The sequence below is a fragment of the Copadichromis virginalis genome, linkage group LG14 (genome assembly GCF_057382275.1).
Source record: "Copadichromis virginalis isolate Kocher_CV1m ecotype Utaka linkage group LG14, C_Virginalis_male_GT1.1, whole genome shotgun sequence".
Classification (NCBI taxonomy): Eukaryota; Metazoa; Chordata; class Actinopteri; order Cichliformes; family Cichlidae; genus Copadichromis; species Copadichromis virginalis.
The window spans coordinates 34,040,976-34,066,600 of NC_140631.1; the positions used below are offsets into that span (position 1 = coordinate 34,040,976).

The window sequence follows — 25,625 nt, forward strand, 5'->3', positions numbered from 1 at the left end:
TTAAACTTTCCTAAATCAATTTAGTTTGCTCTCTGAGAAAATCCCAGTGGATTATTTGGACCTGTAAGTAACAGGTGTTCAATTTTTTATGTCCTGGTCCATATATTTAAAGAGCTGCACATTAGGTGAGGATATAGACAAGCTCTCAAATAAGGCAGGAACAACCCATAAACCCAGTATGTGGAGGGAGGTATAGTGTGCTGCAAGGTTTGTGAGATATGGTAATAAAGTCTGTGACACTATGGGCTTTGTCACGCTGTCTAGAAGTATCTGTGTGCCTCTTAGTCTGTGTAATCATGTAGGTCTGCGGCACTTAGATGTGATACTGGAATCTACAGTGCTTTAGCCTGGTCAGAGTGGTGCAGCAGGAACAGACTGCTATTGTACTTTTGCCATTACAACTGCGACAATACCACTGTTTTCTAAAAAGGGCCCTTCTCATGGTGGCGTGTTTCATGGAATATCCCACAAGAGTTTGCATTCATGAACAAAAGTGCTCTTTTGGGCTCCATATGTATGTACTGCACAGAAGAGCTGTTGTGTTGGAAGGGAGTTTGTATGATTTGGTCCATTAGGAATGGCTGAGAGAGGCTTACATGCCTCACAGGCATCTGCATAACCATCCCAGGCATTCACTATTACTTGCTTTAACTAATGACAGGCAACTGGGCAAGAAGACAAGACATCTTTACTGGGACATTTGACAAGGTCATACTCTCTGTCTTCTCAAAGGAAGATGCACACATACAGGCTCCTTTGTGTGCTTCTGTCAAGCTGATTTGAGAGTGGAGATTTCACTTCCCCAGACGCCGACCTCAGCCTCTTGTTTTCTTTTCCCCTGGCCACTGTTGAGCCCATCCTGTCCTTTTCTGTTTGACCAAACAGTGTTGTTGACAGTTTGCTGTTGTGATGTTGTTGCAGTGGGGTGGTGCGCTTCCAAAGCCCACGTTAAAACGAACCCTGAACGACCAAGTTCTCCATAGACCAGAAAGAGAAGAATGTCAGAACAGAGACTGGTTTTCTACACCTCGCAGCTCCTCAATGGGAACCAGAGCAAGAACCAAGAAGACGGTAAGTTTTTCTAAGAACCTCAGCTTCCTGCAGGGATCAGTCAGTTTCTCTAAGCCAATAAGAGCTTATAGTGTGCAGTACAGGATATGCAAACTCTGCTGTTGTTCTCAATTAATTTGGTAGATCCAGCCTAAGATTTAAGTTTCTGGATTTTTATTACAGCATATTTGGGTGACTGCCAATGGGCATTACTCAATGGACTGCCTGTTAATTTAAAGTAGCTAAGAATTCTTTTCTTTCTTCTTCCTTCTAAATTATAATGATCTATAAATAATCCAATGACAAATGATGTAAATTTACCATTTAGCTTTTCTGCTGCTTTATGACAGATGATCCAAGTCGATAGCTTTTTAGGTTGTCTGCTTGTCCTTGAATCTCATTCTGGTGAATGTAATATCTCAAACATTCAAGTAGTCAAAAGTCATAAGTAATGGTGACTGTGACCTCACTAGTTGTTAACAATCAGCGATTTAAATAAACCACAGTGGCACGGTGGTTAGCACTGTCGTGGAAGCGAAGGATAAGCGGAAGCGAATGGATGGATGGTACAAAGACAGATTTGTTAATAGCAAATGTTATGAGCTAGATTTCAGTTTACACCAAGAGACATTAGCGAGTCAGCAGTTTTTCCTACATTCTGTTAAACCCTGTTTTTATTTAAATCAATTTCAGTTCAATTTTGTTTATATAACACCAAATCAGAAACAACAGTTTCTTCAAGGTGCTTTTTTTTTTTAAGGTAAAGACCCTACAATAATACAATAATAGTACAAAACCTCGGGCCAAATTACCATCCCATATGGTAGCCAATGATTTTGATGTGGCAATCAAAGAGACCTTAAAAAGTGAATGGCATAGGAGAAATAAATACTGTTGCAAAGTGGCCTTTACTAAACCTGCAGGGAGGTAATCGATGTGACTATAAATAAGAGTGAAGAATTTCAAGCATGAAGTCGCTTGAAATTCAGCAACTTCAAGCAACAACCTTTTACCTGTCTCTGCACTGTTAATATCAAAGTGTGTAGACAAAACAAAATCCCAAAAGTAAACATTTTAAATGTGTAACTATTTTAAAGATAAAGCCATCATTGGGATTTTGATCTTTTTCATTCCCAATCTACACAACATTTCCATCTGTCTACACATCTGTAAATATTTAGGGTTTGGATTTGAAATCAGGTCAGTCAAACATCCTTAGAGAGGCACAACTCACTTCTTATGGCGAAGAATGTGACTGTTTCGCTGCCGTGAAGAAATAATTGAACAAATAACTGAAACTGAAAGATTTCCAAAATATAAAATCCCTCTAATACATGTTTTTAGTATCATTTTGTGACATGTTCATCCACATTATAATATTTGATGTTAGTCTGAAAAGGTTTCATTTTGTTTAGCTGCAACACGAAACCACAGACTGGATTTTGTTGTAGTTAAACAAAATGGATCATTTTGGTCTCTGGAACATTCTCAGAATAGGTGACACCTGTATGTTCTGTGAAACCCGTGAGTACCTCTTGGAAATGATGACGGCATGAGTTAAAACTTGGTGTCAGAGCAGCTGTGTATGTTCACATATTTTATAGATGGAGTAATTTTGTTGGATAATGAGTTCATGTTATTCTTCAGTTATGAAATGTTTTAGGCTGTTCAAGAGATCTGTCCCATGATCACCAAATACCATATCAGTAACTATAGCACTATCCCTCCACAAACAAGCAAATGAACATATATCTGCAAATGCCAAACAATATAACTAAGTGACCATGCAAAGTTTACAGATATAGGTGAAATGAAATGACATGCAGCATGGACATGTTAAGCTCTGGGGTCCATATGAAACTTCTGACAGCTGGGAGTTGAAATGAAGTCTCAGTCACAGACTTGGAGTCAAAGAATAAACAAGCTGAATGTGTGAGACAAAACACACGGCTGGAACTGGTAATTGCAGCTTAATTTACAGATGTTTTATGAACCATGTGGCAAAGGTTTTTTGCACCTGGATGATACACTCCCTTACATCTGTAACATCTCTAAAAACTGGAATGCAGTTCATAGCTTCCTCAGGCTAGACCTTATCTGAGCAGGAATGTCTTGGATGTTGATTAAGATAATGCCTTGGTAGAGGAAGATGCACACAGAATTCTTTACACAATGTCTACAGCAAAATATTATGCGATTTTATAGAAAAATATTCCTTGCGTGTGGTTCCAATGAGGAAAATACGTTTTAAGGTTTTCAAAGTTGTCATAAAAAATCCATTATGAATAGCTAAACAGACCTGATTTTACAAAAGGCACAAAGAGACGTATCTTTTTTTCTGCAAACAGTTCGATTTCAGTGCTTCTAGCATTAACTGGACTTGAACTGAAAGTTCATTTGAATCATACTGCAGCAGCACTCTCTTGTGTCACATGGTGTTTACCTCCTGCATCTATGAAGCAAGTTCAAGATACCCAGAATATCTTACTGTGATCTGGCTTCATCTACCCTGACGTCGGCAATGTAGGTGGTAATCAACTCGATAAATCTACCCAGAGTTTCTCAATCTAGCAACACGCACGTTCACATGAAAGGGGTGGTGTTAGCAGCATCTGACCAGTCACAAACATGGAGAAGTCTTATGGTAGCAAAGATGGGAAGAGGGTAAACACATAATACAGAGTAAAATAATAGAGCCACTCTAGACAACACAGTTTGAGTGTATGAGAGGTAGCATTGCACACTAGTTTAGCATTAGAGTGCTACTCCTTTTTCTTTTTTAATGTGTTGCGCTGTTCAAAGAAATCCTTAAAAGCCCCAAATCACCATGACATTTAGTTCATGATGAGTATATGTGACTATAAAGCCTGAAAAATAACAACTCTATTCATGTTTGTACTGGTTAGCTTCACCCTGCTTTTGAGACCAGCTTTTTTTCAGTGTTCTGTGATTGGTGAATAGAGACGTATTTGGGTTGAGGTTTCCTCCATTAATTGCCATTGACAAAGACGGGTATACGTAGAGCATGCTGGTCTCTCATTCAGACTGACTGTTCGGCCTTGTTGACTTGTCATGTGTGGTGAGACAGCAGCTGTCATTCACTTACACAGACTTGTCCATCCGTATAAACATTCTTGTTGATGCAAGCAAAGGGAAGTTTTTCCTCTGACAACAGCCATGAAAAGGTACTCTGTGCTTCGCTTCTTTTTAGGATGTCACATTTTCTGACCTGTAACCTTTGACATGTGTCTGTGATTGGCCTGAATCAGGCGATGTGTGCTTCAAGTGGGTCAGATCTCAGGATAAGTCAGGATAAAATAATTTTCAGGGGCTTTTGAGACAAAGAGAATGATTGATGTGTTCATGTCTTTGAAACCTCTTCAAATTGGTACATCTCCTCTGGGGCTCAGCATCTGGTTTTTGGAGTGTTCATTTTCCTGAGTTTATTTCTGAAACTAGGTCTAAAGCAGGTCTATTGAGACTAACTTACCAGGGCTGCATTTACAGAAAATTTATTTACAGCACAGAGTTAAGCACAGAGATAAGGACTTTCTTCATGTCTGTACATTAAGAGTATCTAAACACTCTTTTCAGTGTTTAGATACGTGAGGAAATTCTGCCAGGCTGTGCCAAATCTCACAGTCAATAATGAGGGATCCATCAGTGGCTATACCTCATGGTTTGAAGAGGCTCCACTCAACTCGTCTATGTTTAAACAGAGATAAAAATACACACATAAGGGTATGAGTCATACATTTATGACTTGTTTTTGAATTTGGTTCTCAAAGAGAGTTGGATTTTTGTGCCTGGAGGTAACTGAGTGGTTGAGCCTGCTAACCCTGGAGAATTCCCCCTCCACCTGCCAGACACTTGTTGGGAATTATTCCCTTAATCTCCTTTCGACTGCCTGCTGTCCTTTGTGCTTATTTGCTATATTCCCTAATAGTGTCAATGACTATCTAGAGAAGACAGCAACATGGACATGACTTTTACTAGGTTGCTCATCCAGCCTAGAGGTAAAAATGTGAGGGTTTATACTGTTTGTAGTTATGAAATCTTTGCTAGTATGTTAATAGAAAATCTAAACAGTGCCCTGTGGGCTAATTGTATGTTAACAGTCGTGATGGAGGCTCTGTAGTTTTAGAAAAAAGACATCTTGGGACTATATGCTGCATTTTTGCCTATTCCACAATGAACGTGGAATCAGGGCAGGCAAACAAGTGGATAAATCAAACCAGTGAGCCACAGAGGGGAAATGGAAAAGAGAGATGGGCAGGAGAACAGATCATGTCCAGTCAGGAAAAGATTTTCAGTTCCTTGGCCTCTATTGGCAGTAGCAGAATTATATTAATAACCATTAAACTAAAAGGTTATAAAGAATATGCTGACCAGCGTAATTTTACAGTGACAAGTTCATGTATCAGCACTTCATTTCCACTGTTTATAAGATTTGGGGGAAACCTGAAGTCAGCTGAGACTGAAGAAGTCACTTGGATGAGTGACGAAGCGTTTCTCCCACAAAACGCTATGTCCAGATGAACAGAATCAACTTTTTCAGATTTACTTTCCTGGATGATTGAGAATGCATCAAGACCATTTCCACACAGGTCTATTTTCCAGCGCTAACAGCATTCCAAAGAAATGATTCTGTAAAATGATCTTTGATAGTTTTTCTTTGGTCTTATTGGGGAAAGCAAGCTGATAAGACTCTCTTTAAAAGGGGATTATATAATTATAATTAGATAATGATAAGTACATTTTAAAGAAAATCATTGAACTAGGAGCTTGTATCTGAATAGTTTTCATGGCAAAAAAAATGTGAACTGGTGCATATATATGGCTGCCAAAGTGAAGCTGCATTCAAGTAAAGCCTTAGTGACTATTAATTTATTGTTGTTATTATTATTATTATTATTATTATTATTATTATTATTTATTATCTTCTTTTTTGAAAAGTGCCATTAAAAAAGAAACCATGTTATATATACAGTTTCTGCTACAGTGACCAGTATTTGAATGTTTTTTCCTGCAGATGTTCAGTAAGGTGACCGATGCATCAGGTGCAGGTAAGACAATATTTCTGTTTTTTATTAGTGGCTGCCCAACAAAATGCCTGTCTATGCAGTGCATGCTGGGAGAGCATGTGACCAGATAAAGCTGATAGAGAAAATGCTTTCTGAGTATACCAGAAAGCAGTGGGGGGTAATTGCATATCAATAAGTATTGCTTTCACTTTTTAAAAAAAATCAGTATTAGTTAATATTACACTAAAGCTAAGGGTCGTTTTTTTTGTATAGCTATAATCAAGTGTTAAAGTGGACTGGCACCTTCACTTAATAAGGAATTAAATCTGATAAGTAGGTTAATGCATATTACTATTACTTCCAGTGATTGCATGGAGGTATTTGTTGATTAATACAATTATGGTCCTTACATCTTTAACATATCCTTTTCCCTTCATATTCATGTAAAGTTCCGCTCACGGTACTTTAGCATCTAGGTAGCTACAGAAGAGTGAGCATAAACAGAGTAACATTTTTTTGATTAGTAATTTCTAATGCAATTTTTCAAATATCTCAGCAAATATAATGCACCATGATTTTTTGTTGGAGGGGAAGGAGATCTGTAAATCAATTAATGTTCACTGTACAGTAAAACTACTATTACATAATAGTACTATTATGTAAGAAAAGGATTAGACGCTGTCACCTTGTAGAATTTCTTTTGGGAGTTTGAAAGCATAAGACCCTGAAATTTTAAATTTTGATGCCTTGAAACTTTATAACTGGATCATAAAGTGTCATTGTTTAAGGAGTCTTTGGTCTTAGTCCACAGCCAGTTTAACATCAGTGAAGTACGGTCCTGTATGACAGCGGTCCCCAACCTTTTTTGCACCACAGAGCGGTTTGTGTCCGACAATATTTTCTCGGACCGGCCTTTAAGGTGTTGCGGATAAATACAGCAAAACCTGTATCGGTACAAAAATGAAGATTTATTCATAACACAAGGAAAAAGACCCAGGGAAACAGAGTTAACGATAAAAACGATTTAAAATAAATAACGATAAAAACCCTAAAAACCATAAATTTCACACCTGAGTTTCAACTCTCGCGGCCCAGTACCAAACGACTCACAGTCTGTGGCCCGGGGGTTGAGGACCGCTGCTGTATGTAATTTTAAAAAAACAACCCTCTGTGCACTCTGAGGCTGGATTGCACGCTGGCTCACATGGTGGCATTCTTCAGGCACCAGACAATAAGACTGATGGCCACAGGTGGCAGCTCCCTCCCAACCGTGTCTTGAGAATGTCCAAATGCACAGAGTCTTGTTTTAAAGGCCTTTTATATATTGGTCACATGGTGGTTAAAATTGTTTCTGTTTTGCTGTGAGGAAATATTTGGCTTGGTGTGATGTAGGCCTTGTGGGGCAGCTGCAGGATTTGGGTAGATGCCATTTTAGTCTCAGGTTGCACTCTCACATGACCTCAGCTGTACATGATTGCACTGCACAAGTGGACATTACGGTCTGGAAAAATTCCATGTCACTTTTATGAAGCAGTTAACTAATGTGCGGTCTGGTCGTGTGAATGAGATATGTCCTGTGACTGATTCTTGGAAACCTGAGTGTGCGAGCACAGTGAAAAACATCAACAGATCTGTCAACCCAGATAAAAGATTCCCATCAAATGATTTCTGATGGGAATTTTTTTTATTTAGTTTGGATAGTTTGATTGGAATAAGCTAGATTAGACACAATATCCCTATCTACTTTATTAGGTCAAAAAGCACATAGAATCTACAAATGGTTTAGACATGAACCAGTGACACGGAGAATGATCCTGTAAAAGATGGTCTTTTCTCATTAGGTGTGAGTTTTCCTGGTTGTATTTTGCAGCTGGGCTGCAGGAACCTCTTTAAAGACATGAATATGAGACAGCCAGATGGTCCTCGGTGTAGACTATAACATCACCGTCCACCTCATTACATTGACATTGACCAGAAGAGGCTTTGTTTTTGTTGTTGCTTTTAATGTGCTAGAAATGTCCTGCAGGCTTATTACACATTCACATGACTTGTATGCAAGGATGCCCAAAAGTTCTTTTACAATGATTAATGCATGGTGGGTTTCTGTAAATTATGTTATTGTCATATTTATTAAATAAATATTATTTAGTATTTATTTAATCTTTATTCTTTTTTTTAATTGCCACCACACCTGATTTTTATTAACAAAGTGTGGAAAAAAAATCTTTTGTTAGCATGGTGGTCGGTCAGAGCAGCACAGCTTTTAATGGTGTTGAATTCTTTTGAACATTGAACTTCATGTTTGTAACTTATAATAGAACGAGCAGAGAGCAGAGATCTTTGAAATAGTTCTTCCTGCTTCTTGTTGTTTATTTAAGATCATGTTGTGAGTCATTTCTGGAAAACAGTCAACCTTTTAACCTTCTTGACTTTTGGTTTTGTTGTTTCCTGATTCAAAAGAAAAAAGAAAAGCCTAGAGCTTCATTCAAGCCACATATGGAAACACTCAGAGAAGATGGGGAAAAAGCTTAAAACTGATTTTGAAATGTTTAATTTCTGAAGATATTGCTCAACATTTATAGAAAGTTTTTTAAACCTTGCATAGATGATGAGCAAAAAGTACCTTAATCCCTGTCTTGCGTAAGTAAGTGGTCTTTTGCTTTATGATCAACATCGTATTACCCAAGCACCAGTCTGAGAGAAAATCACACAAATGTGGCTTAAAAAGCACTCTGTGGCCCAGAACTGTCAGGCTGAGGCTTCCCTCTAATACTCTCATTTACACAGATCCTGTCTCTGAATACATATGCTAATCTACTTTCAGTGTGGAAATCTCTTGCTGCTGATTATAAGAAAAACAAAGGGGAAACAAAGGGGGAAAAGAGAGTTTTCACAACTAAGTACACCCTTACTGATTCCTTCGGAATTAAAAGGATAAGTTGCACCAGTGTGCTGCTAATCCCGTGCACTTGCTTGATTAATGATCAGCAGGTGTGTCCATCTCTATAAAAGCAGAAGCTTAGGCAGTCTGCTGCTTTGGAGCGTTTACCTCAATCTTACCAGAAGTGGGCGTCCCTTCAAATTCACCCCAAGGTCAGACTGTGCAATGCTCAAAGAAATTACAGAAAAAAAACTTAAGAGCTGCGTCTCAGCTTCTACAGGCCTCACTTAGAATGTTAAATGTTAAATTTCATGACAGCGCAATTAGAAAATGACTGAACAAGTAAGTTGTTCAGGAGAAAGATTGCAGAGGGCTTAGGTTTGCAGAGTTGTGTCTGAACAAACCATTTCTTGACCAATGTCCTTTGGAGAAACATAACCCAAAGTGGAGGTGAAATACACAGCTCCACATTTGGCAAAAAACAAACTTAGCACATATGCACAAATGTCTCATACCAACTATTAGGCACTTGGGCTTGTTTTGCAGCCACAGGACCTTGGCACATTGCAGTCATTTAATCAACTATGAAGTCCTCTGTCGCCACAGTATTCTAGTCAGATGTGAGGCCATTTGTCTGACAGCTAAACCTTGGCCAAAACTGGGTCATGCAACAGGACAATGACCCCAAGCACAGCAGCAAATCTACAACAGAACAGCTAAAAAACAAAAGAATCAAGGTGTTGCAATACCCCAGTTCAGACCTCGGCCTGATTGATTACTGTGGTGGGACCTTAAGAGAACCGAGCATAAATGAATACATGCAAACCTCGGTGAACTGATGCAATGTAAAGAAGAGTGGCAAAATTTCTCTACGAAAAATTGTACTTCACTTCCACAGAACTGCATAGTGTCCTTTGAAAAAAGTTTTCATATGACTGTAAATATAAGCAGTGAAACTTGAATTTAAAAATATTTTTTGCACACTGAATAACAGCACATTTTACAGCAGATTGTATTGATCTAACAGAGGGGACAATAATTTCTACATTGAGGAAATGACCAAAATCTATCCTTCAACCGTTTTTCAATAACCACTCATTTAGTTAGGATTGCAGGAGAATTGAAGCCTATCCCAGCTGACACTGGCCCATTGCGGGGCTAACACAAAGAGAAAGCAGATATCTTATGAACAACTGAGAATCACCAAAATTAACTGAACATGCATGCCTTACTTTTGTGTGAGAAGAAACAGGAGCAGACTGAAAAAACCACAGTGCTACACCCTGCACCAGTGTGTCACACTGAATGCTTAATTTAACTAATAATGGCATGCATAGATGGTCAATTTAATCTGTTATGCTTAAGTGCTTGCATGCACAAAGCTTACTGTGGATACTATACAGTACCATCCAAGATCACATTGTATATACAGTAAGATTCTATTTTAAATTAATTTTTACTTTAACTAATTTGTTCTGCTCACATATTATAGTTACATCTTATTTCCTATGAAGTATTTCGCTCATGATCCTGATGACTGAGGCTGAACTGCAGAGGGGTTGTAAAATCCACAGTAAGAGCTAGTTGCTTGCTTTGTGTACAAGGCCCAGGTGTTTTTGATCAGACTGTGAAAACTGAAAAAAACCTGTACTTATTTATGTAAAACATCACCACAGATGTTTTCTCTAGTCTGCTATTAACAGTATAAAACTAATATGACAATGTTGACTTCCCTGGACAGTTCCCCTTGGCACCAAGTCAAGTTTAATCAGGCTCTGATGATTGGGATTAAATGCACAGTAGAGCTAGAACCATTTACCAGCCTTACTCATGATTCCCACAGTGAAACTGGCCAACATGAGAATCCTTCTCACTGTGAAATGACTCCTCTGTTGAGCCTTATGTATACACTGCTATTATAAATCACCAGTCCGGCTATAGATGGTGCACCAGTGGGTATTATATAATGTCCATGGCTAGTAATGCATTAAAGCAGGGTTGCTGTTTTTTTACTCCTGCATATTCTTCAGCTGTTCTCAAACTCCAGTGTCACCCAGGGTCACAGCCTGCTGATGGAGACTGACTGTGACCTCAGACAGCTGCAGTCGCTCTCTCCGTTTCTCTCCCTGGAGGCTGGTTAGAGACTATAATATACACATCACAAGAGCATCATGGGAACGTGAGTAGTAGATGACATAGCCTGACACCTACGCAGTTCTAATCAGAACATATACAAGCAAAGTGGGCTGGTGGGGCTAGTATTGAAATCAGATGTACGTTTTAGGCTGTGTGAAGGAATAATAACTCTGTTGTTATTCTTTGTTATGGTCTGACCTCATTCTCATTCCATACTTAGCTAAGTGTCGCATTTTTCCCTGGGGAAGAACAAGGAATGGATCATTTTGAAGGAACTCTGATCATTTTCCTATTTTCCTTGAATTGTTATTGTAGCTTTATTTCTCTTTGTTAGAACACATCCAGAATCCAGTACAAATATGTCCAAAATTGTGTAGACACTCACAGGAGATTGTGAAACCTCGGAAAACCCATAAGCACGAATATACAGCTACAGTGCTTTGAAAATGTATCTGCCTCCTCCTTTCTTTCTTTGTGCACATTTGTTACTCTTACATATTTCAGATCATCAGTCAAAATTTAGTATTAGACAAACATAACCTGAGTAAATACAAAATGCAGTTTTTAAATGGTGATTTCATCTATTAAGAGGAAATAAACTACCTATCTCTGTGTGAAAGTGTGAAAAATCTTTTAGTCAGCAGTGATTTTCACTTTGGAACTCTATCATTGAGGCTATTTTTGTCCAGTCTTTTTCTCATTGTTGAAACATGAACGCTGACCTTAACTGAAACAAGTGAGACATGCAGTTCTTTATATGTTTCTCTAGATTCTTTTATGACCTCCTGGATAACACTCTAGCTCTTGGAGTAACTTTGGTAGGTCATACACTCCTGGGAAAGTTCACCACTGTTCTAAGTTTTCACCGTGGTTTGCTGTAGTCCCAGAACCTTAGAAATGGCTTTATAACCTTTTCCAGACAGATTGATGTCAATGATTTTGATTCTCTGCTGTTCTTGAATGTTTTTAGATCATGGCATAATGTTTTACTTTTTGGGGTGTTTTAGTCTGCTTATATTTGCCATACACTTTTATTTAAGTGGTTTATTGAGTCAGCAGGTCTGACAGTAATCAGTCCTAGGTCTGGGTAGTGATACTGAACTCCGCTTTCCAAAATGAAAAATGAAATCCTCGTACAAAAAGTGTGTTCTATATTTACTCAAATGTTGTTTGATAATCTGAAACATGTAAATGTGTCAAATATGCAAAAAAAAATTTATTTTAAAAAGAAAAAATCAGCAAGGGGCAAATACTTTTAACAGCCTGCGATTTTTTTTTTTTTTTCCTCAAGGCTTTTCACAAGATTCTTACACCTGACTGCAGAGATTTTGTTTTCGTTCAGCCACAAGAGGATTAGTGAGGTCAGCCACTGATGCTGGTGATAAGGGTGGCTTCCAGTCTTCAAGTTCATCCCAAAGGTGCTGGATAGAGTTAGGATGTAAGAACATCAAGTTCCTCCAAATCCAAATTGAGAACACAAAAAATGTGAATATATTTTCCAAAATGTTTTTGTAAAATTGGGCACACACTGTTGACTTGGCTGCCACATTATTTGATTTTCTGTGATATTATTGCTACGTGAGACGATATATTATATATAGGCTGTAAGCAACACCAAACCAGATGATTTATTATTCTTGTTAGCAGTAGAATGAACCCTTTGAGATCCAATTCATAAGAAGTGATGACTGACTTAGACCTTAATTCAGTTCTTCTTCTCCTCTCAGCTGTCTCCTTTAGTGGCTGCGGCAGCTGATCATCTGCTTCCAACTCACCTAGTCCCTTGTATCTTGTTCTCCCACACCAACCCACATGTCCTTTACTAGATCCATGAATGTTCTCCGTGGTCTTCCTCTTTTCCTTTCCATGTTCAACATCCTTTTTCCAATATATCCACTATCCCTCCTGTGTCCAAACCATCTAACTTCAATGTCAGCAGCTGAGAGGCTTTTGACCATGCCACATACAAGTATGTATGGCACCTTTAGTCAGCACACAAAGTCCTTAAAGGAAAGGTGCTATAATTTGCACGCAGTGTTTCATGACAAAGATGTGATTGCTGGCCAGAAGCGCAAGGATTTAGACATCAGCTGTTCTGTCTCATAAAGAGGAAAGAAAAAGAAAATTTTTCCTAAATTAATTTACTACTACCACTATTACCACAGAAAAACTAACGTTCACAAAATCGTCCCATTATTTTTATTCCCCTCTGGCTGTTTCCCGACAGGTGCCAGATCAGTGACATCATGCTCTAAATTTATAAGCAGATAGATGCAGCTCAGACTATAAAGGGTGCTGCTGGCATGACAAATGCATGAAAAATTCCACACATGGAAAGATGGAAAACGACTTGCGGTTTCCTGAGAGCAGAGGCCAGCTCGGCAGTTTCAGAGGGAGAGCAAGGGTGGGGGTGGAGGTGGGCTGGACTGCTAGTATTTCTGGACTTTTCTTTGTATATACAGTAATTTGTCAAGGTTGTGCAAACATTACAGAACAGCGTGGTTAACAAGGTCTGAAATCTTTTAAAGTTTTCATTGCAGTTTCAACATTTTCATTGCAATTATTTTAGCAATCATATATGCAATAGCACATAATATCATTTAATAATGCCTCCAAGGCCCTTGCACTGAATGAGATCATCATGTTCTACAGTTTCTTAGATCGTGGGGCATAATTTATTGCCCAGTATAAATCATCTGGTTTGATCCTGTCATTGTGTATTGTGTGTGTTCGCAAAGCTGTTTGAGCAGACACTATCTCCCAAGTGTATGTCCTTCATGGAGCGGAAACGGGTTTATTGTTCTCATTCCCAATTACACCCATGCTGCCAATTAGAGAAAAAAGCAGGCAATAAATCCTTTAGGGATCAGCTTCCTGAGTTGGTGTGCACGTTGGGGTAATTCAGGCCTGGGTTTTGTAAACTAAGCCGAAGGAGACATGGGCAGCCGTGTCAGGACGCAGGCCAGTTTCACAAGGGCAGAAACTCTGTGTGTGAGTGAGTGTGTGAAGCAACACAAAAGCTACCAGGTTGGTCCACCACTCAGCTGAGAAGAAAAGCAGAAAGAAGATTGAGGAAGTAATGAGCCAGGAAAAGACACACCACTTTAGGGTCCCACACCAGGATGTTGGTGACTAAACAGACAACCGGCTCATGTCCACGTGTCTCCTTTTGTGTGTAAATGTTTACCAATCTACTGGAAATGAATGCAAACAATAACTTCTTCCTCACATAAAGCTTCATCGAATCTGGTGATCCACTTTGTACCTCAGTGTTCCTGCAAAACACACACACACTCAACTTCGAAGCCAAGAACATTTCCTCAGGGCCAGTTTAGATACAATAACTTCATTGGCTCTCGCAGTGGCCTTCCAAATTTCCCACATAAACCACAGAGATTCCAGATGTTGCAGGGAGGCAAAAAGTCTGTTCCTCCGCTGGGCCTCGAGCCCTTGCCTCCGCATCCTCAGGTTGACCAATCGCGTGGCACATCTCACATCACGCACTGTGTGTTTTTGCACTGAAGCAAGGCTACAGGCACCCATGCTGCTGGAGATTTAGATAGCCGTTCCCTTTTCACTTGTACCCAGATAACAAAAAAAAAACACAGCACGCTCTTAAAAGAAGCTCTGTCCTTGGGCGGTGTAGCACTGCAGCTTTCTTGTGGTTTCAGACCTGATTGAACAATTTGGCTCAGTAATCAAAGAGCAATAGCAGGCTGAAGCAGAGCAGACTTCCTGCATCCTCTCTGCTCTCTGGCTCACTGGCTTTAAAACTCAAGGGCCCACTAGGACTTGTTTGTTTCTCAGTGTGAAAACAATACCTGTACTGTACATCCAGCTTATCATGGTTGATGAGTTGAGCAGAATTTTTGGCAATAGGCTTGGCGATTCCACATGTGCTTCATTATGAAAACTGTTTGAGGGACAGAGATAAGTGGGCTCTGCCCCCCCCACCCCCCGATGTTGTTAACCTAACTTTGTTTTATAAGCATGTGGTCTAGGAATTCCCAAAGTGGCAACTCATAGGTTGGGAAATAATGTGGTTTACTAATCATAATAAGGAGTTTCAGATCTCTGAAAGCCAACTGTAACAACTTCAAATGACTTTTGAGTGACTTCTGATGTCCTATTTGACATTTGTCATGGGAGGGGAGAGTACAAACACTTACTGTGGCTTTAATTTTAAGCAGCTGTCAATTTTTACTTTGGTCTCTGTTAGCATTTTAACTCTGTCTTCTTGGAAAATGCTTATCCTGAGCTATAAACAGTAACTTCCTGTTTCAGTTTGTGTCATTAGGGCTAAGGCCCTGCTGAAGAAAACAAATGGGATTCAATGAAATGTCACAGTTATGTTTGAGAGGCATAAAATGTGCCTTTGTGTTGATGCCGTAATGCACCAGTGATAGCAACAAGTGCAGATCATGGTCCACTGACAAACTCTTCAAGCTATATTCAGTTTGCTTGTTTGTGTCTAGTTTTCACTTTCATTCCTTTTTTCTTGGTTAAGTTCACACAAAAAAAAGATTGACGGGTTAAATTATGCCTGTTCACAAGATTAACCTATTGCATCTCTTAAATGTGAGATGAGTCGCTATTGGCTGCATCACAGCACAAAAGTCAAAAGACAGCTTGTGTGTATATTTGAGATGCCGGCGACTTTGACAAAATGGTTAGGTTTGATGCCATGAGAATAAGAACCTCGTCCGAGATGTAATTTCTCTAAAGTAATCCCGTCAGCTGTATGCCGCTGATTGCTTTGAAGGTACCATGGAGCACAAGCTAATAAACATTTTACATCAGCTGTTATTGAGAAGCAGTTATTGAGAGAGAAGTGTACCTCTGTGATTAAATCCTCATTGCTCTAATAGAAACCAGGTGCCCAAGAGTTGTGTAAATGTTTTCCCATGGATTTTTGTGGGCAGCAGAGCTTTAAGAGATTCAGACCTGACAGCATTACATGCTTTGTCATTCAATTAAACAATAGCCACATACGCTTGTCATGCCAGTTTTACATTCCTCAAGCCTGTTTTTACAAACTTTGACCCCTGTGGACTTACGCATCTACAGAAGCTTCATGGCATGGGGAATATTTGTATATGTTTTTGAGTTTTACCTCACTTATAGTTTAATTCAGGATGTCAAGTTATGTAAACTTCTACTGCAATAACAAGATATGAAGAAACATGAAAAATCTCAGTTAATCTGTTGAAGAAAGACTAAAAGTAAATGATCATCTATTTTGGATTTAATGGCTTTAAAAAGAACAAGCCTTACTAAAGGAAGAAACCATTACGTTACAACAGACGGCCCTTTAAGAAAACAGAATTAGTGGCCACTTTAATGGATTGGGACCAAAGTCAGCCCCTCCTTCCTCAACCACATAATCTAAACCCAGATATACACCACATGTGTGGCTCTGCTGGAAAAATGAACTCGGCTTGGGAATATATGGTCAGGAAATTTATAGCACATGCCTGAGACAAGCCCTCAGGGGCAGGGATGGAGGTGGAGGAGCGATCTCCCCATTCCCTGTGCTTTGTTTCCATTAGGCTGGGAAGTGCAATCTCCCAGACATTTCAAGGGGGCCTGGTGTAAGACCTCCTGGCCAAGAACATGACCCATTCAAGGAGGAGAAATCAGTTTCCTCGCATCGGGGATTTTCCCACTACAGCAATGGGACAGCATTCCACATCTGTCACCAGACATAGGCACAGACAACGGTTCAAACTCTGGAACTGTTCAAATGCAGACATATAATGCATGAGTAAATATCAGTGTGTTTATCTGTTTGTGTTTATGAAGGATGGAGAGAGAGGGTGGACAAGGGAGAAAAAAAATGTAGTCCAGAAAGTACAGCACTTTTTCGGGGAAAACGGGAAAACGAGTGCTGCCTGGCCAAAATAAACAAGTGGGTGAGTCAGCAAAAGGAAAACATTCTCAAGCTGACTGATGTTTCCTCTCTTTGCATCTGCTATTACTTCTGCTGCCAAGGACTGCTCCAGAGGCTAAGTCATTGTCTAGCCACAATGATCCACAGTGTGATAATGCTCGTCTTTACTGTCCAAGTGGCTTCTTTTTAGAGTAAGTAGATTGCGTTTTTTCCTCTTTGGTGATTCATGTCAAAAGAGGTCAAAATCTAGTTGCTGTTCTTCCTCCATCACCTTTGCTCTTTAGAAGATGACAGGGTTGGTATTGTCTATCTGTCCGTTCTTGCCTTCTACGTCACTGAGACTAGAGACTCGTCCCTTGTTTACATTGCCAAGATCTTGTCTTCACTGTCCTTTTTTCAACCCGTGTCTACTACAGGTGCATCAAGATGGGTTCTTTGTGACAAAAATCATGTTATAAAAAACCTCCCCCAGAAAGACAACGTCAACAGCTGTTACTGTCTTTTGTGTTAAATTAGATATTGTGCTGTCTGTTGACATTCTGGCCTTTTCTCTGTGGGCTTCCTGGGTCATGTGACCAGTGGAAAACAAAGTGCTTGACTGGGCCTGACCCTGACCCTTTCTAAAAGACTCACAGGATCAAATGAAGCAGCTTCTTTACTGAAGTGTGTACGTGTGTTTTAGTCCTCCGAGCTACATTTTAGCCTGAGGTGAATAAGTGGTGCTGAAAATAGCACCACACTGATCACTGGCTGCGGAACAGGCCAGTGGCGAGCCTAAAAAAAGCATCTATATTTTCTGAAATACATTTCATTCCTGTCACTTGCTAAGAGTGACAGATCGCTTTTTATAGAAATACAGAAAAAGGATGTTACACACTGAGAAAACGGTAAATGTGTAAATTTTGATATTTTGCCTGGTTGGAAGTATTTGATGTTTGCAACATAAAATGAGAAGTATGCAGCTGTTATTGTTGTCATGTCAGATAAGCTAAGATCAGAGGAGTTCTATGGGCTGCAGTTTCTAACTCTCCCTAACATCGTATAATTTCACTTTCAAACAGAACAAATGGAAAACGGAGCCCTTCATTAATATTCTCAGCTGCACACACTTTGGTACAGAGATATCTCACTATGTGACCTTGCTATAATGTTTAAATCACCTGTCCTGCTCAGGAGAAAAATGGTCTTTGTCTTTTATTAATTTCAGCACTGTCACATCAGCTTCATACTGAGAGGGCAAGCTGGGGTCAGCAGAGGTTTAGTTATTCCAGAAAGTGTCATCCTGTGTGTTTAGCATGGATTTAAACCTGTTACAGCAGCAATCCCAGCTGGTGCCCATGAAATGAATTCAGCTGATATGATATCACTGCATTTAGGTCATGCACTGCCTGAGCGAGCATACAATAATAGGAGGAAATTCCTAAAATAATTATGGTAGAACGATCATTGAAGCTGCTGTCTTCAATGGCAGCTGCCAGCTTAGAAGAGCTTACTGTGGTTATTCTTCAGGGATGACCTGATGTTTTCTTGCGTTAGTATTTTTGTTGCACATTTTTGTAAAAAGAAATTTATTTGTTTTTTCTTAAACATGTAACCTGCTCAGACCTACCTGGGGAGAACACTCTGAACCCATGTTAAGCTTTGAGTAATAGACCACATTGTCCCGAACAGAGGTGCAAATTCTGGTAACAGCTAACGCATACACTCATAGGCTATTTCATTAGGTGCACTTGTTTGGTTGCTCATTAACACAAATATCAAATCAGCCAATCACATGACAGCAGCTCAGTGCATTCAGGCACGTAGACATGGTCAAGATGACCTGTTGGACTGAGGTTAAAACTGAGCAACAGAATGGAGAAGAAAGTGACTTTGAATGTGGCATGGTTGTTGGTGTCAGATAGTCTGGTCTGAGTACTTCAGAAACTGCTGGTCTACTGGGATTTTTAGCACACAAAAGTATTTGGGGTTTATAGAGAGTGGTCCAGAAAAAGAAAAAATGTCCAGTAAGCAGCAGCTCTCAGGGCAAAAATGCCTCATTGATGTCACTGGTCAGAGAACAAATTCCCGACTGCTTCGATCTGTTATGAAGGCAACAGTAGCTCAACTATTCATTACAACCAAAGAATGCAGAAGACCCTATTTGAATGTGCAACATGCCAAACCTTGAAGCAGATGGGCTACAGCAGTAAAAGACCACACTGGGTGATTTTCTTGTCAGCTAAGAGCAGGAAACTAAAGCTAGAATTTTTGTTGATCAATCCAAAATCGGACAGTTGAAAATGTTAATGTTGCTACTTGGTCTGATGAGTCTCGATTTCTGCTGCGAGATTCAGGTAGTAGGGTCAGAATTTGGTGTAAACAACATGAAAGCATGGATCGATCCTGCTTTGTATCTATGGGTCAGGGTGCTGCTGTTGGTGTAACGGTGTGGGGAAGAATTTCTTGGTATACGTTGGGTCCTTTAGCACCAACTGAGTATCATTTAAATGCCATGTCCATCCCTTTAATTTAATTTGTAAAATATGTACACACACACACACACACACGTAGAAAAATATTTAGTATACACATCCAGAAATGCATATACTATTATATATTGTACATATATTTATTAGTTTCAGATGTAGCCATTCTTGTATTTTGCTTGTTTACATTATTGTATTTTGCACAACTCTGTTGCTTGTGAAGCTCGCACACAAGAATTTCACTCACATGTGCTGTACCAATGTATCTGCACATGTGATGTGACAATAAAAGTGATTTGATTTGATTTGATTTGATTTATGACCACAGTGTATCCATCTTCTGAGCATCTTCCAGCAGGATGGTATTTCATTTACTTTGTCATCCACCAGATCTTAGGTAACCTTTAAGATGTGATGGAACATGAGATTTGCATCATGCATGTGGAAGTCTGTGATACTTTCAGAATTAAGGCAGAGGACTGAGGTAACTATGAAGGCAAAAGGGAGTTCAACCTGGTACTAGCAGGGTTTGCCTGATGAAGACTATATGTGAGTTGTCAGTTATACCTAATAAAGAAAGACTGACTGTAAAGATAATACACAAATTTGTAAGTAAAATAACTGAATAATTATTATTAATCATCACACGCAAAGAATACCTATAATAGAGCATTTGTCTAATTTTGGATTTATTTATTTCAGTGCTATTTTTTTGGATTTTCATATTAGAATATTGTGACAGTACAGGAGAAAGTGATTGCTCGCTTGTGGATTCTGTCATTTGAGAGCCACGGTGTGTATTTGCGGTGTTGCGTGGTTTGTAGCTCGTGATGCCTTCAAGTGCCCTACGTAGACCTGGGCACCACTTGAAAATTGAACGAGTACAACTGTGGAAGCGTTAATCTAAAAAGTAACTTTGTATGCAAAGCGTTAACATTGTACACAATATTGTATTAACTGCTCAGCTGTAATAGTGCTGATAAGATGACAGCCAGCGTTACAAATGACAGAGTCAGTTTCACGATGGAGTCCAGAAAACTTTGCTGCACAAAATGTGTGTTTATGTTCTGAAAAAAATAAATATTAAACCGAGAACATATAATAAATGTGTCATAGGCTAATGTTGACTTCACTGACATGGGTTTAAAGGTAGCTAATATTTCTTCTACTGTACTCTATATACTGTAAACGTATTTGTTAAATGCATAAACTCATGATTCTATTTTATTCAAAACTGGGTTTTAAAATTATGTAATCTAACCACTTTTGCTCACACCAGCCCTCTAAGCTCCGCTGATTCTTTCCCAGATATTATGTACTGTTTCGCTGTAAGGATCTTATCGGTTCTCCTAACAATTTCCATGTTTCCCACGGTACTTGAAGGCATCACGACTACAGGGCTGTATGTCGATACACGCGCGCACACAAACACATCTGGTGTGAAGTGGGAAAGCCGCGCTTAATGCTTTACTGTCACTTTCTTACTTTTACTTGTCTTGCTGATTTCCGTTTTTAACTGGGGGGGATACATTTAATTCCCCTTGAAATGGTGACAACTTCGTTTGAAGACCGGTCACCGGAGTCAGGTTTGCCGCCACTATAGAAAGAACTTGAAGCCGGGAAAAAGGTGATTTTGTGTCGGGGTGTTTAAAGGGGTTTGTGAGATACCAGGAGGAGTTTATTATTATGTCCGAGTGGAGGATTTGAGATGAATTCTAAAAGAAGGTCAGCGAAACTGAAGCTCCGGCGGTCTTTCAGCGAGCAGCTGTGGAGCTCCACATCCAAAGCCTGGGATTTACTCTGGAAGGGTGTCAGAGAGCGGAGACTGGCAGGTCAGTAGCCCGCTTCAGGTCAGATCTTAGCCCGCGGTATAGGCTGGAATAGAGTGTCATCCACCGCAGCAGAGACTGAGGTGACCCCATCCTATTACTGGGAAGAGTTCTTTAATTCGTATATAATTCGTGTATAACAATTATTATTGTTTTATTATTGCACACTGATCAGAGTGACATTTAAAGAGAATTTAAGAAGAAAACACATTCTTAATGTGGTAGGCTATGAATTTGTTTTGTGTTGGTAGATTTTTTTTTTTGTCTAGACACTATTGATACTGTTTATCCTAAAAATTACTCCACGCGTGCATGTAGTCTGGTCTAATATTACAATTTTAAAAATTATTTTTTTAGTTGCGCTCAGTTGAAGGTGTAGGTAGTTAGGCAGCAAACTAAAAAAACTGTCTAATAAATGCCATAAACTTATAATAAATACAGTTTAATACCTTTCTGTAGGAGAGTTTTCCTTTATTAGCGTCGATTTTTTTTATTACTTTCAAATGACAGTGGGGTCGCAAGGGGGCGCTGATAAGTAATTTCACCAGCTTTATGAAGTGAATGAGATTGAATGAAGCAATGCTTGATCTTATTTTCTGTCACATAATTTACGTTAAGTTATTATTGTGTTCATAAGAAATTGGTTTTCATTTGGTTTTCTTTCGTTAGTTATAATGACTGTATTTCTGCAGGGTAACATTATTGTGCATGCTTTCTGTGCCACTGTCTTTGAGATTATAGATCACATTTTTTTCCCTTTACATTATTTGCTCATACTTGGCTCAAAAAAAAATCCCAAATAAACCCAAACTGAAGCAACTTTGTGACTGCATTGAAAATGTTTACACATAGGTTCTTTAACACCTTCAAAATGCATCTGCCTTTTTTGGTGACAACACATGTGTTGCCAAGAATTATTCAGTGAAAGTGAACTTTATTTTCCAAGTAATATAGCATACATGTTAACTTTTTGAAATGCGTATGAAATTAACTCTATATGAGGAAGTGGCACTTAATGGCAAAAGAGATGGAAACATTTACCACAATAGGCACAGTTTTGTTATTGGTATGTTATGGTATTTTTTTTGCTTCTTCTAAGACTGTGTTACATAATGTGGAAAATGTTTAATTTTTAGAGTACTCTGGGATCGATTTAAGTTAATAATTTCAAGGTCAGTTTTTGTTGCACTGGTTCTCTTAATGGCCCTGAGAGAATTGCGTCAGAAGTGAACGTCAGTCATCTGTGCAGTTGCCCGAGTGTACCGCCAGGTGCAGTAAAGTGACCACAATAGCGCCTTATGTGGGGAAAACCACATGAATGACAAAACAGCTCTGTCTTCACTGGTGGATTTGAAGTGCTGTAGTCATTCAAATGGAGACCAGATGTTTTTATGAGTGTGCGCACAGAGTTGCATATCAGATCTGATCCATGCTTGGCTCAGCTGTGAAGCCTGTTTAGGAACGTCACTGGTGCAGCAGCTGAGTTTGCCAGTGTCTGGATATCTGACACATTAATCTTGCATTCTTTTCCATATGCAGCATGTGAAGCTGCTTATGCAGACACTGAACAATGAGGGGACAAATGCTGCATAGAGACCAGACCCAGATGTAGATGGCTGACATATGGGAATTGATTTGAATCATTTGTGAACTCTGTCTGAAAGTTTTTTCTTTTCTCTGTTTTTAGGGTGCTAGGTGCGGTACAAATTTCTATTTTTGGATATTTTCTTTTTTCAGTGTATATGTAGATAATGGTGCTAGTGAGGTACTCGAGATGGATTTGGTCTGTCAGCGAAGAACTTATGATGTCACAAAGAACTTATGTTGCGACAAGTGTGTTTGCACCCTAAAATACTAACGAACTGGCTAAAAGTTTAGTTTAATTTTTTTAAAATAAATTATACAGTATCTTATATTATGAAGATACATTTAAGGCCATTCTGCAGCAAACAAATTTAAACCAAAGCTTTAATAAGCCTTATCAACACCTCTGAGATTAATGTGTGTTCATTACATATTCAAACAAAGAGATGTGAGCTGCCAGCCTATGTAGATAAGTTTAAATCACAAACTTTTTTTTCATTATAAGGTGACAGTCCAAGGTTATGACTTTGAGACTTTGAGCCTTTGTCCAAATCCTAGACATTAATTAAACCTCTTAAACTGAATTTTTGTTGGCAAAGCAGAAATTTTCAAACTGAAAGTTTAGCTTTAAGTCAAATGCCTGATTTGATTTGTTTGGCTTATTTAGGAGCTTTGGAGTAAGTTGTGTTGCAGCCTTAGAAGTCAGCCGTAACAGTATTTTATTTGACATTTAGGTGTTGAAACTGAATTCTGTGGAGGAATACAAATATACAAGATTGCCTGTATTGTACAGTACTGTGACGCATCTATTACAGCTCTTAAAAGTGTTAAAATATTTGGTTTATTTATAAACTGAGGGTTTAGTGGTTTTCTCTGTCAATCATCACTTTAGTGAGTTGAGACGTTCTTGATCTATGTGTCCAGTTCTGATAGATTGTGGAGACATAGGCATCCTGGAATAAATAAATCCTGGATACTTTGGTCTGCTTCCTTATTTCCCAAGGGGTTGCCACAGCAGACAGATCTGCACGTTTGATTTGGTACAGACTTTACACAAGTAAGCCTTCTTAAAACCTCCAGTTTATCTGGGTATGGCATTGGCATTAGGGCTATCTAAGCCAGAAATCGGGTTTTTGTGTGTCCCCCAATCTTGAACTGGGGATCATTTGCAGATTATGCCTGGTGTCTAAACCCACAAATATTCCTTCTGTACTTAGCTTTAGAGCTCAAGCTTCAAATCCAGAAAACAGTTGTTTTTTTTAGAATCACACCTGGCTGATGGGTATGCTAGATATTTGTTTAAGTGTCAATAAGCAGCTTTGAGCAACTGTCCTCCTGTCGTAATTTTATCTGGAAATTTTACCCCCAGCAGAAGCAAAACTTACAATTAACAAGCCAATGGTGAAATAATTGGTTTGTAGCATTTATATTGTTAAATTAACTCCCAATGACAAATATAGGCATGAAGTCTTGCTAAAAACAAAAAAAAAGCATCCAAGAGCTGAAGCGAGTTAAAAAGTTTAACCACCTCATCATATAGAGCTCAACTGGTCTTGCAGTATTTGAGCGTGATGATCATGCAGAGCTGAGTTCAGCAGTCAGAAATGTGGTGGCTCATGAAGTGGAAATCTTCTGTCACACTAGAGTTATTCTTAAAACTTAGCCACAGGAAACATAGCCACACCAGAAGCAAGACTGCCCAGTCCAGAATACATGTGTCTGCTGCTGAATAAAACCACATCAGACTAACGTCAACTAACTCAAGATGATTCAGAATACAAGTTCCCCTTTTGTAATCACACATGGCAGAAAGTGAGTGGAAAGCAATGAAAGTTTGACATGTATTAAAAGTCTGCATTATGGCTTGGGCCTAATAATGAAGTGTGATACTGCTGCTATATGTGAACTGGACATGATTCAAACCCAGTATCACATATATCTATTTTTTTCTTTATGGGGTATATAAACAATAAAAATCCACTTTGTGACATGGTAGCTATGTTGACAGAGCCTCTGTATGTTTTTGTGCATCTGTAATGTGAGTCTGGATTCCTGTTGTCATGTGGTATAGCAGTTGAGCTCTGAAACCCAGACAGTGGCGTGTTGAAACAAGTTTGATAAGGGCTGGAGTCACTGCGCTCCCTCTAAGGACAGACCACAGCCATTTCATCATGGCTTGCGGCATAAAGTTAAACACAAGGACATCTCTGAGTACACAGAAGATGTTGTAGCTCTTTCACGATCACCGCTCAGGTATTTGAGCATGGACGGAGACGGTGACACCATTAATCTCATTCACTGTCATTTACAAGATTGATTCTGTAATGTGATACGTATGATGCACTCGGTGATATACATCGTCTAGACAAAAGGGAAGAGAAATATGCAGAAATGTTTGCCCTCATTTTTTGCATCTAACACTTTAAGCCATTCTTTCACAACATGAATGAATGCAGGTGTTTGTGTGTGTGTAAAAAGAGGGGGGAAAAAAAAGAGTCGTCACCCAATGAAATCATCTGAATGGTGTCGCACCATCACCTAGTGCTTTTAAAAAAGCGAGAGCCTTGTATTAAACATGCCACTTGAGGGTGTGGGGAGGGCCATTAAACCCGGGAGAAGTTTATGAAAATGTGAAGCGGGCTCTGAAGTGTGCTGCTGAATTGTGGTCTTTGTGAGCTTAAGCTAGGGTGGATTATGCCAGCTAGTGAGAGGAACAGACAGGGGCTGTGTTTAACTTGGTCGCTTGCCTATTTCTGCTCTATT

At 39.2% G+C, this 25,625-nt stretch overlaps 1 protein-coding gene across 3 annotated transcripts in view; it reads left to right on the forward strand.

The window, feature by feature from the left end:
- Window positions 1–25,625, forward strand: part of stard13b (StAR related lipid transfer domain containing 13b) — a 63,026-nt gene that overhangs the window by 8,629 nt on the left and 28,772 nt on the right. For all 3 annotated transcript variants that reach the window (XM_085430563.1, XM_085430562.1, XM_085430564.1), the window contains 2 exons: window positions 922–1,071; window positions 6,083–6,116. In XM_085430563.1, coding sequence (XP_085286689.1) covers window positions 922–1,071; window positions 6,083–6,116 — 184 coding nt within the window. The remainder of the gene's footprint in view (window positions 1–921; window positions 1,072–6,082; window positions 6,117–25,625) is intronic.